Below are 14,202 nucleotides of genomic sequence, written 5' to 3' on the forward strand. Positions count from 1 at the left end.
ACAATGAAAACAAAACAACCATAAGCTAAACAGACACTAAAAACAAGTGCCCCAACTTCCCTGAGGTAGTCATCCGAGCAGGAGAGCTTGAGGATCTGGGGGATTTCACAGAAGAACTGGTCCAAAGCATTGTCATGGCAGAGGGGCATGGAAAATGTATTGGCAGTGTGCAGGACAGCATTGAGAATGCCACTGCCCCAGGCAGCTTCTGCCATCTGGGCACAAGCTCTGCTGCCCAGGAGGGTCCCATAGTGCAGTGGCTTGCCACAGCCCTTGCTCCTCTCCACACCTGGCTGTCCTAAGGACTCCCAGACCTGCAACTCTTTCCTTGCTGGCTGCAGACCCTTGTGCATGGACTGTCACTCCGGATCTGAGCTGAGTGTGATAACTCAGACCACCCAGCCAGGATGATGACACCAATGAATTATTCTTTGAAGAGCTAAGAAATACCTCAAGATCAGTTGCCCTTGTCCTGATGGGGAATTCAACTTGCCAGTCGTCAACTGTGATTACCACACGGCCAACACAAGCAGGTCCAGGAGGTTCCTAAAGCACCTTGAAGATCACTTTTTGGTTCAGGTGCTAAGGGAGCCAACTAGGAAAGGTGCCCTACTAGATCTGCTGCTGGAGAACAAAGTGGGTCTTGTGAGAGATGTGGCAATTGGTGGCCATCTTGGTCATAATGACCATGAAATTGTTGAGTTTGAAATTTTTGGTGACAGGAGGAAAACTGCCACCAAAACTTCAGTCCTGGATATGGGGAGAGCAGACTTCAGGCTGCCTGGGGAACTAGTTAGCAAGGTTCCCTGGGAAACTGCTTTTGAAGTCATTGGCGTCCATCAGTGCTGGTCAGTCTTAAGCGCTGCCTCCTAAAAGCACAGGATCAGGCAATTCCAATATATCAGCAATGAGACCGTGGTGCTCTAATGATGAGCTGTCTCCTCATAGGCCTCAGTGGCAGAGACAACAGCCATAGCCATAGGTAGAAATATCTTGGTCTTGTTGGGATTTCAGCCTTGCTAAGTCCTTGTTCCTCTCCAGACCAGGATACCCTAGGGACTCCCAGACATACACCTCTTTCCCTGCTGGCTGTAGACCCTTGTCCATGTCATGTCACACCAGATCTGAGCTGAGAAAGACAAATCATATTTTCTTGGTGGCCGTGTTCCTTGTAAGGCAGCTCTGTAGGAAGCTGGCCTGGTTCCTGGTGAGCAGGCACCACTGCTTGTATGGCATCCCTCATGGTGCCCAGGCCCTCTTCCTTTTCTCCTTCAAAATGTCAAGAGGTTTCTGTAGGCAAAATCCTGCTGTTTCTCCAGGTTCCCCTGGACAGATGCTCCACTGCGTCAGCTGTTAATGTCTATAGGCAGATGGCTCACCCTGATTGTGCTGTCTCTCACAAGATAGCAGCATTGGCAGTTGCAGGAGAGTTTGGACAATACAGGAGTAAGTAGTTGAATGGAGTTGCAGCACAGACTCACAGAGGGCTCGAGCATGGAAGGCTGCCAGAGTCCACCTTTTCTGTGCTTCCTTCTCATGCCTTCTGTCATTTTGTTTGGAACTTTGTCTTAAATCTTGGAAGTCTTTGCAAGGACAAAAATAGAAGGGCCAAAGCCTAACTGGAGATCAGTCTGGCTGTTACCATCAAAGACAATAAAAATGGTTTTAGAAATACACAAGAAGGGGAGGATTAAGGAGAATCTTCATACTTTATTGGATGTGGAGGGAAACATTTTGACAATAGATGAGAAAAAGACTGAGGTATTTAATGCCTTCTTTGCCTCAGTCTTTAGCAGCAAGACCAGTTGTTCCCCTGGTACTCAGCCCCTGAGCTGGTAGATAGGGACAGGGAGCTGACAAAGGGGTGACACTTTTCACAACTTCTTCACTCTCCCTTTCTCCTTCTCCTCCCCTTTTTCTTCCAGGCTAGTTACAATAGCTTCAAAGCTTTCAGTATCCTGGGGATGGTCAAACCAGCCTGTTCCTATTGTGATGTCTCCTGAATGTGTTTCATCTTTTGTTTAAGGTTAAACAAGTATTTGAGAGTGCCATCCAGAAGTCTGCCCCCAGGCAGTAGATTTAGTAGAGGCTAGGAGTATGGGAGGATACTAGCAGGCACCTAGAGCAGTGGGCACACCAATGCTTTGGAACTTCACCCCTGAGCAAGTGAAGAATCCTAAAAAAAATGGTGAAATACATGAAAAAAGGTTGTGAGAAGATACAAATTGCTGCAAAGAGCTGGGGCTTTTCCTATGTATAGAAGACACAGCCAATGCTACTCCAAGTCCAATGACAGGCCCTCCCGCAACTCCAGTCTGTGTGACGATCCCTGCTGCCTCTCCAATTCCTCCGAAAGGCCCTGCAGCCACAGCAACTCCTGCAATGGGCCCTGCAGACACTCCAACCCCTGTGACAGGCCCTGCAGCCACTCCAGCCCCTCTGATGGGCCCCATAGCTGGGCCAGAGAACCAACCTGTGCTACTATTGGTTACACCTATATGCAAGAGAAAAAAATGGATGAAAAAAACCTTTTTTTTTTTTTTTTTTTTTTTTTTTTTTTAGAAAGGAAACTCCTATGCAGACAAGAAAGGAGGAAGAAGACAAGGAATGCTTCGACAAAGTTGGGCCATTAAGGAAGAAGGAGGGCAAAGAGGAAGAGATCAGAACAGCATCAGTAACCTATCCCAGATTTGTGAAAAAATGTCAGTCATCATCTAGATGAGCACATTGTCACTTGGCTGCTCCAGTGCTGGGAGAACAGGGCTAATAGCCTGCAATTAGAGGGCAGAGAAGCCAAGCAGCTGGGATCCCACTCTAGGGAAGGGGTGATTGACAAAGCAATTGGCCCTACCATTTTCCATGGACTGACCCAGACTGCCCTGCCATGGGGGAAGCTCCTGAACACCTGCAGTACCTTGGTGACATCATCATGTGGGGCAACAGAGCAGAAGTATTTGAGAAAGGGAAGGAAAGAATCCAAATCCTTCTGAAAGCTGGTTTTACCCTAAAACAAATGTCAAGGGACCGCAACACTTGATTCCCATGCAGGCTGGCCAGGGCTGGGGGGACCGCTGATTGAGGACAGGCTGGGCATCGATCATTGGGTGGTGAGCAATTGTATTGTGCATCACTTGCTTTGTACACCTAATTATTATTGTTGTTATTGTTGTTGTTATTATTATTATTAATCTCTTCCTTTTCTGTCCTTTTAAACTGTCTTCATCTCAACCCATGAGCTTTACAGGTGTGGAGCTGCAGGGGCAGTGAGCTAACAGCTGTGTGGTGCTGAGCTGCCGGCTGGGTTGAACCACAACGTCATGTTTGAAAACTGCACATCAATAGCACAAATCACTCTTCTAACATCAGTCTCTCCCATGTTCAGAGAGGAGCAGTCGCTGCTGACTTCAGTCTGCTTCAAACACCACACCCCAGGAGAGACCCCGATGACTTCAGGAGCTGTCAGCCCTGAGGCCTTGAGGACACCTCGAGGGAGCCCAATGGCACAGAGCAAGTGATGCCATGGTCGGGTGCTGTGCTGCTGAGCTGGGCCGGGCTCCTGGGCCCAAGGGGAGCTCCTGGCAAGCGGGCAGCGCTGCACAGAGACAGCTCTGCCCAGGAGCAGCTCCTCTGCACAGCGCAGCAGGGCTGGGGGCACTGCCTGCAGAGACACAGTGCTTAAAGGCAGGCAGAAGTGGCAGCATGCCCAGAGCTCCCTGCGGGAGAAGACTTCCCAGCCCTGCACCCGGTAAGTCTCTGGCTGGAGGGCAATGCAGCCGCAGTTCCTGGAGGCAGGAGAAGCCGGGGGTGCAGGCAGGGGTGTCCAGGGCTGTGGTGCAGAGCAGGGTCCCTGCTGTGGCCCAGGGGCTGTGTGCCGGGGCAGGGCCTCTGCCGCCTGCCAGGCTCAGCACTCAGCCTGCCCGGGGAGCTGCCCAGGGCGCTGCGGGGAGAAGCTGCGGGTGGAAGGAGCCCCCCCGGCAGGGCAGGGTCCTGCTGCTGGTGGGAGGCTGCTTCCTGGGGCAGCCTGCTCACAGCTCCACAGCACACCAAGGCAATTTCAAAGGGAACTTCACTCTCATCTTTCCTTAGCCTCTGCTTTCAGTTTTCTCTTCTTTTAGCTCACTGGGAATAGAAATAGAAGCTGTTATTTCCAAGAAGAGACTGAGACTTACTCGACATAAGAAGGAAGTTTACAAGGACCCCCAGCAAGTCCCTTTCCTGCCCCTCAGCCCATAGAAAGCTCCAACACCCCTTGCACAGTGTCATCAGTGTCTGTGTGCCCTGGGCTCTAGGACGTGACCCCAGCAAGCTGCCCCTGGGCAGAGCCCTGCTGCCAGGAGGTGTCTGCAGGGCAGAGCTGAGCACCCAGCGGGTGGGATGGGGGCTGTGAGCTGCAGGCAGGAGATGTGGGGACAGAGACCCCGCTGCAGGCAGGGACAGCTGCAGGCAGGAATTAGCAAGAGAGCATTAACAGAATAGTCTGGCACCTCACAGTCCACCCTCAAGCCCAACAGATTCAGGATGTGCCTCATAAACTCAGCAGCAGGAAGTCCAGCAGAGCACACTCTCCTGAATTCCTGTCTGTCCGTCCCTGGCAGAAGCCTCATCTTATTTCTCTCTGTTCCTGCACCTTCTGCTGCTGTTCTTTATGCTCTCCCATCTCCATGGAGCTTTATGGCTCCCTGTAGATGGGGTGTTCAGCTGCAGCTCAAGCACTGACCCTCTAGGACCCACTAGGTAGATGTGCCTGTAGAAGGAAGGTGCCCAAAACCTCTTCTAACCTGTGGGGCTTGGTGCAATGCAGTGTATGCAGCAGAATTAAGATGGATCTCCTTCCAGGGAGTTTCTGAGGCTACAATAATTGAGTGGCTCTATGGGGGCCATTGGACTGAGCCTAAGAGGACTCTGCCTGAGACCAGGGAAGATAGACAGACTGGCTGTCTGCACTGCACTAAGGACAGTCACTTTGCCTCCTGGCACTTACAAAATCTCAACTGGAATACATTACAAATGCCAGGGTTTACTTCCCTCAAAAAAATCTCCTAAGAGTAACACAGGAAGTTGGAACAAAGCAAACCACAAATGCCGTTTGGCTGTCAAGAATGTTGACAGTAGTTATGCTGTGAAGTCAACATACGTGAGAGTTAGATTTAATCAGAGATCACTCACAGTTCGTATTTCACTAGAACTGTAGGGCAGGCAGAACCCACAGCGGAATCCTGGACTCCCAGTGAAAATGTATTCTACACCAATCAGAGCTCAAACGAGGGAGCAGCAGAAAGGTCTCAGCAGAAAGTCACTTAATGAGAAGTGTAGCAGGTTTTTCTCAGAGAACACTGTCCCTATTTGTCACTACATTTTCCTATTTGGCAGGTCTCTATGCACAGAGATGTCAAATGTCCAACAGCAGCTCCATCACCGAGTTCCTCCTCCTGCCATTCGCAGACACACGGGAGCTGCAGCTCCTGCACTTCGCGCTCTTCCTGGGCATTTACCTGGTTGCCCTCCTGGGCAACGGCCTCATCCTCACTGCCGTAGCCTGTGACCACCGCCTCCACACCCCCATGTACTTCTTCCTCCTCAACCTCGCCCTCCTTGACCTGGGCTGCATCTCCACCACTGTCCCCAAAGCCATGGCCAATTCCCTCTGGGACACCAAGGCCATCTCCTACTCAGGATGTGCTGCACAGTTCTTTTTCTTGCTCTTCTTGATATCAGCAGAGTTTTATCTCCTCACAGTTATGTCCTATGACCGCTACGTTGCCATCTGCAAGCCCCTGCACTACGGGAGCCTCCTGGGCAGCAGAGCTTGTGCCCAGATGGCAGCAGCTGCCTGGGGCAGCGGGGTTCTCACTGCTCTGCTGCACACTGCCAATACGTTTTCCTTGCCCCTCTGCCATGGCAATGCTGTGAACCAGTTCTTCTGTGAACTTCCCCAGATTCTCAAGCTTTCCTGCTCAAAATCATACGTCAGGGAAGCTGGTCTCCTTGTGGGTGGCGTCTCTTTAGCCTTCGGTTGTTTTGTTTTCATTGTGGTTTCCTATGTGCAGATCTTCAGGGCTGTGCTGAGGATGCCCTCTGAGCAGGGCCGGCACAAAGCCTTTTCTACGTGCCTTCCTCACCTGGCTGTGGTCTCCCTCTTTACTGGCACTGGCATGTTTGCCTACCTGAAGCCCCCCTCCACCTTCTCCCAATCTCTGCACCTGGTGGTGGCAGTTGTTTACTCAGTGATGCCTCCAACACTGAACCCCTTTATCTACAGCTTGAGGAACCAGGAGCTCAGGGATTGTGCTAGGAAAGTGATTTCAGAGACACTTCTTAATAGTAAGTTTCTCTCCTTCTCCACAAAGAATTTGCATCATATTCCCTTGCAGGCCTGGTGCTTCTTACATTACTATTATTGCTATGTTTATCTTTAGTGTCATTTACATCAGTAGCTTTCTCATAAACAATGTTTTATTCATCCTACTTCTGTTGAAAAATTAAACTGCTTTGTTTACTCTGTTAAGTTTTGTCTACATTAACAAAAGTGCTGACACTCCCGTAGCATCTTTGTAATAACAGCATGTCCCCAATTCTCTGCCTTTAAACCCAAGTCTTCTTTCAAATGTGGAGCCAATAATTTGGCTGAAAATTGTGGTGGTTTCACACTGACGGGCAGCTGAAGTCCACCACACCGATCTTTTAAGTCTTCATCCTCAGAGGAAGAGGGGAAAAATATAGAATGGAAAAGGGCACCAGGGCTGATTTAAGGACAGGGAGGTTGCTTAACAATTGCAGTGATGGACAAGACAGATTGCATGTAAGGAGATTACAAAAATGCATTATCTGGAGGAGTGAGAAAATAAGATAAACTAAAAATACCTTCCCTCCCATCCATCCACTTCTACCTCCTCCCACCAAGTGACACGGGGAAGAGGGAATGGGGGCTGTGATCAGTCTGTGATATTTCTTCCCCACCACTCCTTCACGGTCACTTTCTGTCCCTGCTCCAGGGTGGGGGCCCTCCCACGGATTCCTCCCATGGGATGCCATCCTTCCCAAACTGATCCTGCATGGGCTTCCCACAGTCCTTCGGGAACTGCTTCAGCATGGATCAGTACCAAGCTGGGAGAAGTGCTTCAGGAAAGGAATGCTCCAGAGTGGGCTCCTCTCCATGGGCCTCAGCCTCCTCCAAGCCACATCCGCCTGCTCCACCGGGGGCTCCTCCATGGGCTGAAGTGTGGAGATCTGCTCCATGTGGGACCCATGGGCTGCAGGGGGACTGCCTGCTCCACCAGGGGCCTCTCCATGGGCTGCAGGGAATCTTCTAGTCTGGCATCTGGGGCACCTCCTGCCCTCCTTCTGCACTGACCTTGCTGTCTGCAGGGCTGTTTCTCACATTTTCTCACTCCTCTGCTAGCTGTTGCTGCACAAACATTTTTATGCTTTATCCTTTCTTTAAAATGTTATCAAAGCTGTGCAACCATCGTTGTTTATTGGGTCAGCTTTGACTAGAAGCCAGAGGATCCCTTTTTGAGAGCGAGGAACTGGTTCTGATCAGAACTGGGGCAGCTTCTTTAGTCTCAATAAGCCACCTCCAGCAATTATTCCACACTTGATGCAGCTTCTGGTCCCTTCTCGCAGAGGCCACCCATGCAGCCTGCCCCACTACCAAAACATTCTGACCTAAACCCAAAACATTTGTTAGGGAGGAAAAGTATGTTACAGAACTCCTAAGGAAGGTCCTTCAACAAGGGAAATGCCCTTGCAGGAACGGCTGATTTGAAGTAGCATGTCCCATCACTGCAGCCTGGGAAGCATTACTCATTACAACTGGAAAACTGAAAAGGCAGTAAGAAGGAAGCTTGTGCCATTTGAACCATGTGGTCTGCCTGATGTGATTCACAGGCTCACATAGAGAAACAGATGAGAAGGTATTGAATGCACAAAAGGACATTCAGAAAGTAGAGGAGGAGGAAATTCCCAAGTTAAGAGAACTGTTGTAACCAGAGGAGAGGAAGATGGGGCCCTACTTTTGCTGGGAGCCCCAGCACAGGAAAGATGTGGACCTGTTAGAGTGAGTCCAGAGGAGGACCATAAAGGTGATCGGGGGCTGGAACACCTCTCCTGTGAAGAGAGGCTGAGAGAGGTGGGGCTATTGAGTCTAGAGAAGGCCCCAGGCAGACCCTACTGCAGCCTTTCAATACTTAAAGAGATCTAATAAAAAGGTAGGAGAAAGACTCTTTACTCGAGTAGATAATGGTAGGACAAGGGGGAAAGGTCATAAACTAAAACAAGATAGATTTAGATTAGACATTAGGAAGAAATTCTTCCTTCTAAGGGTAGTGAGGCACTGGAACAGGTTGCCAAGAGAAGTTGTGGATGCCCCATTCCTGGAGGTGTTTAAGACAAGTTGGAAGGGGCCTTGGCCAACCTGATCCAGTGGGTGGCATCCGTGCCTGTGGCAGGGGGGTTGGAGTTAGATGATCTTTAAGGTTCCTTACAACCCAAGCCATTCTATGATTCTATGATATGATTCCATGAAGATCTTAGAGCCCACAGACATAGTGTCTGGTTACAAATCAAACAGCTGTAGTTTGAAGTCATAGAAATACAAGTTCTAGAAACAGAAGTTTTACAAAATAAGGTAAAAGAAGCCAGAACAGCAGCTCAGTTTCTAGCAGAGCTTTGGAAAGTCAATAACAAGACTCACAACCATCTCAAGGGGGTCACTGCAGCCTGGGAACTCCAGACTACAGCCTGGACAAGTCCGTAGGTTCTGTGGGGGAGGCCGGGATTCCTGTGGGCTGGCAACATGCCTCCTGGCACACTTGCCAGTGGATTCTTGAAGATGATCTACATTTGAAATTACATTGAGCCTATGAGAAACTCGTGCAGGGTCATTGTGAAAAAATTCAGGCTGGAAGACTGGAAAAAGTGGGTGACTTTGAGTGGCTGTGGCAGATCCCAGCAGCTTGCTCCAGTCTTTTTCTATTTCCCCTTCCAACTAGGGAAATTAAAAGGCATTAATATGAACACACCCATCAGTTCAATCTGCATATTAAGGGAAAGTAATAGTTATTGTGCTGTAGGTGCAGCAGGCAGTAGGCGCTGGATTGGGCCTCAGAAGACTCAAGCAGATCAAATCTGGTTCATCCATGAGCTAAGACAAACACCGTGAGCACAGTGAAGGACACGGAGTGGTGCCCTCCCATGAAGGAGGATGCAGAGCACAGCTGTAAGAGGTGTCTTGCTTGTGCCACAACCAACACAGGTTCAGCTGAAGTGAAAGCCCCAGCCCAGGACCAATGGAGTGAAGGTCCCTGGGCACAACTGCAGAAAGACTTTGCAAGACCTCTGCCAGTGACAGCTCAAAGCACCAAATGCATCTTGGTGGTAGTAGGTCCTTTTGGCACATGGGCAGATGTCCTCCCTGGTAAAACCACCACGGAGGCCACCACTGCAAAGCTGCTGCATAACACCGACTTTTGTCCCCAGGGTCCAGACAGGGGAGAGGGAAGGGGAGAGGCAGGCCGTGGGGAGGGGGCTGGAGTGAGGTCACTGCCAGTGCAGCAGCCTGATTGGCCCTCAGAAGGGCTGGCCGGCAGGCACTGTGACATCACCCCGCGCATCAGAGAGCCCCCTGGGCAGCAATGACGTCACTGCAGAGGGGAGGGCGAGGGGCTGGCAGAGCCCCATCGAGGGGCTGGCTGGGGGTCCCCTCTGCTACAGCCACCTGGCGGTGCGGGGCAGGCAGGAGTGCAGGAAGGGTTCGTGTCCGCCTTGCTCAGGACGAGCCCTGGGTGAGCTGGGTGAGAAATCTGAGCCTTAGCTCCAGCAGAAGCTCTTCTCTTTGCTCTTGACTTTTCTTGATAACATCACTTCCAGGTGAGCTCTGCCCATGCTAAAACCATACCTCCATCTAAACCATAAATTTCTGTTTTGGAGCCTGTCCTTGCTGTCACCCCCTGGCAGATCCTTCCTGGCCCCTCTCAGAGCCCTGTCCCTGCAGTGTCCCAGCCCCACTGCCCCACACATGGTTCCACAGCCATGCTGCCAAGGCGCTGCACATGGCAGTGCACATTCAGGGCTGGATGGATCTCTCCCCATTACAATCCCAATGGCTCCCTCAGGGTTCCTTCCCACCATGGCCCTCCTTCCTTTGCAGCCTCCTCCATCCCATGGCCCCTGCCCTAACCCAGCCACCTCCCATGGGGGCCTCTACAGACAGCCCTGCTCCAGGTCAGCAGGGCTCTGGGCCAGGACAGAGGCCGACAGAGCTGGCTGTTCCCCCAACACAGACCTTGAGCACAGCTCTTCCACCTCCCTGATCTCTGCCCACCTCCCTGCCCTCATCCCAGGCCAGTGCCAGTGGTCCTCAGGGTAGTGTCCACCGCAGGCTGCTGCAGGGCTCTGGGCACTGCCACCACAGCCCCAGCCCCTCTGAAGACCACAGCAGCTCCTGGGGCACAGAGGGCTCAGCCCCACAGATGGGGACTTCCATGGCACAAGCGTACAGTGGTCAGTGTCCCCTGCTGTGTCCCCTTCTCTCTTCTGCAGCAGATCCCCTTGAAGCCTGCAGCCCCTCAGTGCCATCCCTGACAGCACTTGACATCCACGACATCACTTTCCTAATGGCAGAAATGGTCTCTCCTTGTGCTCCTGGTTCCTTGTGCGGTAGATGAGGGGGTTCACTGCTGGGAGCATCACTGAGTACAGGACAGCCATCACCAGGTCCAAGGATGGGGACGAGATGGAAGGGCACTTCAGGTAGGCAAAAAAGGCACTCCTGAGAAACAGGAAGACCACGGCCAGGTGAGGGAGGCACGTGGAGAAGGCTTTGCGCCATCCCTGCTCAGAGGGCATCCTCAGAACAGCAATGAAAATCTGCATATAGCTAATGGACTCTCCTGGCAGCTTCACATTTATGTCCTGGAGATGTCCTCTGCTGTGTGCCATGTGGGACAACCATGCCTATGTACCTCAGTGACCATCTCTGCTGCCATTAGACACCAACAGGTTTCTCCTAAATCCTATGCTTGGTCTCTCCCAACTCCATGCAGCAACATGGGGAGCAACTGCACGTCCCATGGGGGCCTCTGCAAACAGCCCTGCTCCAGGTCGGAACCTGATGGGAAACAGCCTGAAGGAATCCCTGGGCTTTCCTCCCTCACCTGACACACACATTTCTTCACACCAGGCTCATTTCTCTTAGTGAAAAAATAATTTTCTGTAACAATCACCTCTTTTCATCCCAATTGATGGTGGGACACCCAGGCATGGTCATAGAAGTAACTCCTTTAACCCCCTGCTTAAGGAAGGGATTCAGCAGAGTCACTCGAGGCATCTCATGCTGGATTTTTGTCCTGGGGCTGGAATGGGACTCAGATCCCTCCCATGCCTGCCACAAACCCACGGGAGCTGGGATTCCTCTGCACTCAGTTTAGGTGTGCATAACATGGGCAGCTGCAGGTGAGCTCCTTGTCTCATCTCCAGGATTATTAATGGAGATGGAAGAAATCTGGGGGTTGAAAACACCTGGTGACATGTCAGGGGGCAGAGGTACATGCAGGCATCTGCAAGCTCTAATGGAGGTACCGTGAGGGACAGGGCAGCACCTGGGAGCATCCTCTTGGAGGCTGGTGAGGAATGCCTTTGGCCAGCTGAAATGACAGCAAATGCACCCATTTAGGACAACTAAACCTGTCCCTCCTCAGTAGGCTCAGGGCAGCCTGTAGAGGCATCCACCTGACCCAATGGAGAACTGTGCCACAGGGAGAGCTGAGTCTCTCTCTCCCTCTTCTCCATCTGGTTTTCCCTCCATCTCCAGGGACTGTAACGGCACTTGTCTCATGGACATCCCTACATTGCCTAATGAAATTCGGGGCAGCTGCTCTATTTAATAGCCAATTGCAGGCCTGCAGTGCTACCTGAGATGCCAACGCTGCCCAGCACCACTGGAGCACGCAGCTGACATGGGCAGCACAGGACTCACAGGACAGCTCTGGCCATTCACAGCTGGTATTTAACGGGCACCCCTGAGGGCATCTCTGGTAGACCTGGTGCTTATGAGCAAGTGACTGCTTCCCAGGGCTGCAGTGAGCCAAGGTCTGTCCCACCTCTATGTGTTAGAGGCAGGTAGTGCATGGATATGAGGCACATCACACTGGGGTTTCCACTTGTGTCCTTTGGTTTGCAAACACTGCTGCGGCGTCTTACCCCCATCCCTTACTCAGTCAAGACACAGCCCAGTGATTTTTTAATGTGTCCCTTGATCACAGGATGCCCATTGCCAAGGACATTTTCAGCAGCCCCTTCTCCTGCCTGGAGATCGGCCCCAGCTCCACCACTGGCCCTCAGGGATGCCCCAACACCACAAAGGCCCTCTGCCTGGAGGAAGGCCCGGGAATGTGCTGCAATTCCCTCCATATAACGCATCCTACTTCTCCAGGTGAGTGACATGCGGTGCAGAGGAGTTCAGGCACACTGAGGGGCTGCTGCATCCCAGGTGCCTTCGCTCTCATCATTTGAAAAAAGCCCAGCCCCAGGACAAGCCTCAAACCCCACCTTCCTGGAAGGGCTTCCAAGAGCAGAGGCGTGTTGGGGCAGGAACACAGCAGTGACTTCTCCAGTGCTCCACTTCCTTTATTCCGTGGCCTTTGCCAGCATTTGGAGATGTTCCTGGTGGATGGGCCAGGAACCGCTAGGAATGAACTGGGCAGAAGGGAGGTGACTGTTTCTCAGGACAAGAAGGGAAATCTCTCGTCTCTCTCCCGATCTGTGCTGTCTCCATGCTGCTGACCTCACAGGCCTTCTAATGACATGTGCTGATGTCACAGGGGATGCACTGCATCAGCAGGATATCGTCACTGGAGCAGCGGCAGTGCTGGCACTTCCCTGCAAGGCCTGGTCCCTGCTGGCCACTGCTTGGGTGCTCCCCAGCGCTGTCCTTCTGTGGCCAGGAGTGGGATCAGCAGGCAGCAAGCTTGCACTGGGCGACCCTCGCTGACGGGTGGAGGAGCAGGGGCACCTTGCAGAGGAGCTGAGGTTGAGGAGCCAGGGCGGGCATCCCTTGTCCTGAGCTGAGGGCCAACAGCAAGCGAGATGGAGGGCTGCTGGAGCATGACCATCACCTCTGACATGACTTCCCAGTTACCAGTGCTCCTGCAGCTCTCCCCCAAAGGTAAGGGTGTCAGGAGCCCCTTTCCAAGATGTGTCACAGGGGCTGTCAGCTGTCCAAAGCTTTGCGGGGGGCTGGAAATTGCTGGTGGCTGCTGCAAGAGCCTTGAATGAGTCTCCCTCTGAGCTCACGGGAGTATGTAGTAGCCAGGATTTCTGGGTCCTGATGCTAGGGGTGCCCTAAGCCCCAGGGCTTCTCTGGGCATGGCTCAACCTCGTTGTGATGGGGACAGTCCAGGGCCAGGTTTCCCTGGGAGCTGGTGTCTCTTCAGGATCTGGCTCTGGGAGTAAAGACATCCAGTGTCCCAGAGACTGGTGTGTCCTGCAGCTCCACAGGCCTCTCAGGAATGTGCCAGAAATGCCTGTGTTGGAAATCAAGCCTTCCCCGTGTACTGATCTCCTTCAAGGGAACCAGCACCTCCTGTGCCACCAGGCTGGCAGAGCGGGTTCTGGGTGCTGAGATGCCATCCCTGGATGGCCACAGCCCTGGTGCTGGACCCTTCCAATCTCCCTACTTAATCACAGAATCACAGAATTTCTAGGTTAGATGAGACCTCCAGATCATCGAGTCCAACCTCTGACCTAACACTAACAGTCCCCACTAAACCATATCCCTAAGCTCTACATCTAAACGTCTTTTGAAGACTTCCAGGGATGGTGACTCCACCACCTCCCTGGGCAGCCCGTTCCAGTGCCTAACAACCCTTTCAGTAAAGAAATTCTTCCTAACATCTAACCTAAAACTCCCCTGGCACAACTTTAGCCCATTCCCCCTCGTCCTGTCACCAGGCACATGGGAGAACAGACAAACCCCCACCTCACTACAGCCTCCTTTAAGGTATCTGTAGAGAGCGATAAGGTCGCCCCTGAGCCTCCTTTTCTCCAGGCTGAACAAGCCCAGCTCCCTCAGCCGCTCCTCGTAGGACTTGTTCTCCAGGCCCCTCACCAGCTTCGTCGCCCTTCTCTGGACCCGCTCAAGCACCTCGATGTCCTTCTTGTAGCGAGGGGCCCAAAACTGAACACAGAACTCGAGGTGCGGCCTCA

The 14,202-nt window shown here is 52.2% G+C and overlaps 3 protein-coding genes across 3 annotated transcripts in view; 2 read left to right on the top strand and 1 right to left on the bottom strand.

Moving 5' to 3' along the window:
- Positions 1-14,202, top strand: part of LOC119712973 (uncharacterized) — a 672,213-nt gene that overhangs the window by 304,488 nt on the left and 353,523 nt on the right. The gene's annotated exons all lie outside the window — the stretch shown is intronic.
- Positions 1-14,202, bottom strand: part of LOC139999915 (olfactory receptor 14A16-like) — a 28,193-nt gene that overhangs the window by 286 nt on the left and 13,705 nt on the right. The gene's annotated exons all lie outside the window — the stretch shown is intronic.
- Positions 5,394-7,985, top strand: LOC113841681 (olfactory receptor 14A16-like). Its single transcript, XM_038172075.1, has 2 exons — positions 5,394-6,321; positions 7,888-7,985. The coding sequence occupies exons 1-2, from the start codon at positions 5,394-5,396 to the stop codon at positions 7,983-7,985; spliced, it is 1,026 nt and encodes a 341-aa protein (XP_038028003.1).

The sequence above is a fragment of the Anas platyrhynchos genome, chromosome 30 (assembly GCF_047663525.1).
Source record: "Anas platyrhynchos isolate ZD024472 breed Pekin duck chromosome 30, IASCAAS_PekinDuck_T2T, whole genome shotgun sequence".
Classification (NCBI taxonomy): domain Eukaryota; kingdom Metazoa; phylum Chordata; class Aves; order Anseriformes; family Anatidae; genus Anas; species Anas platyrhynchos.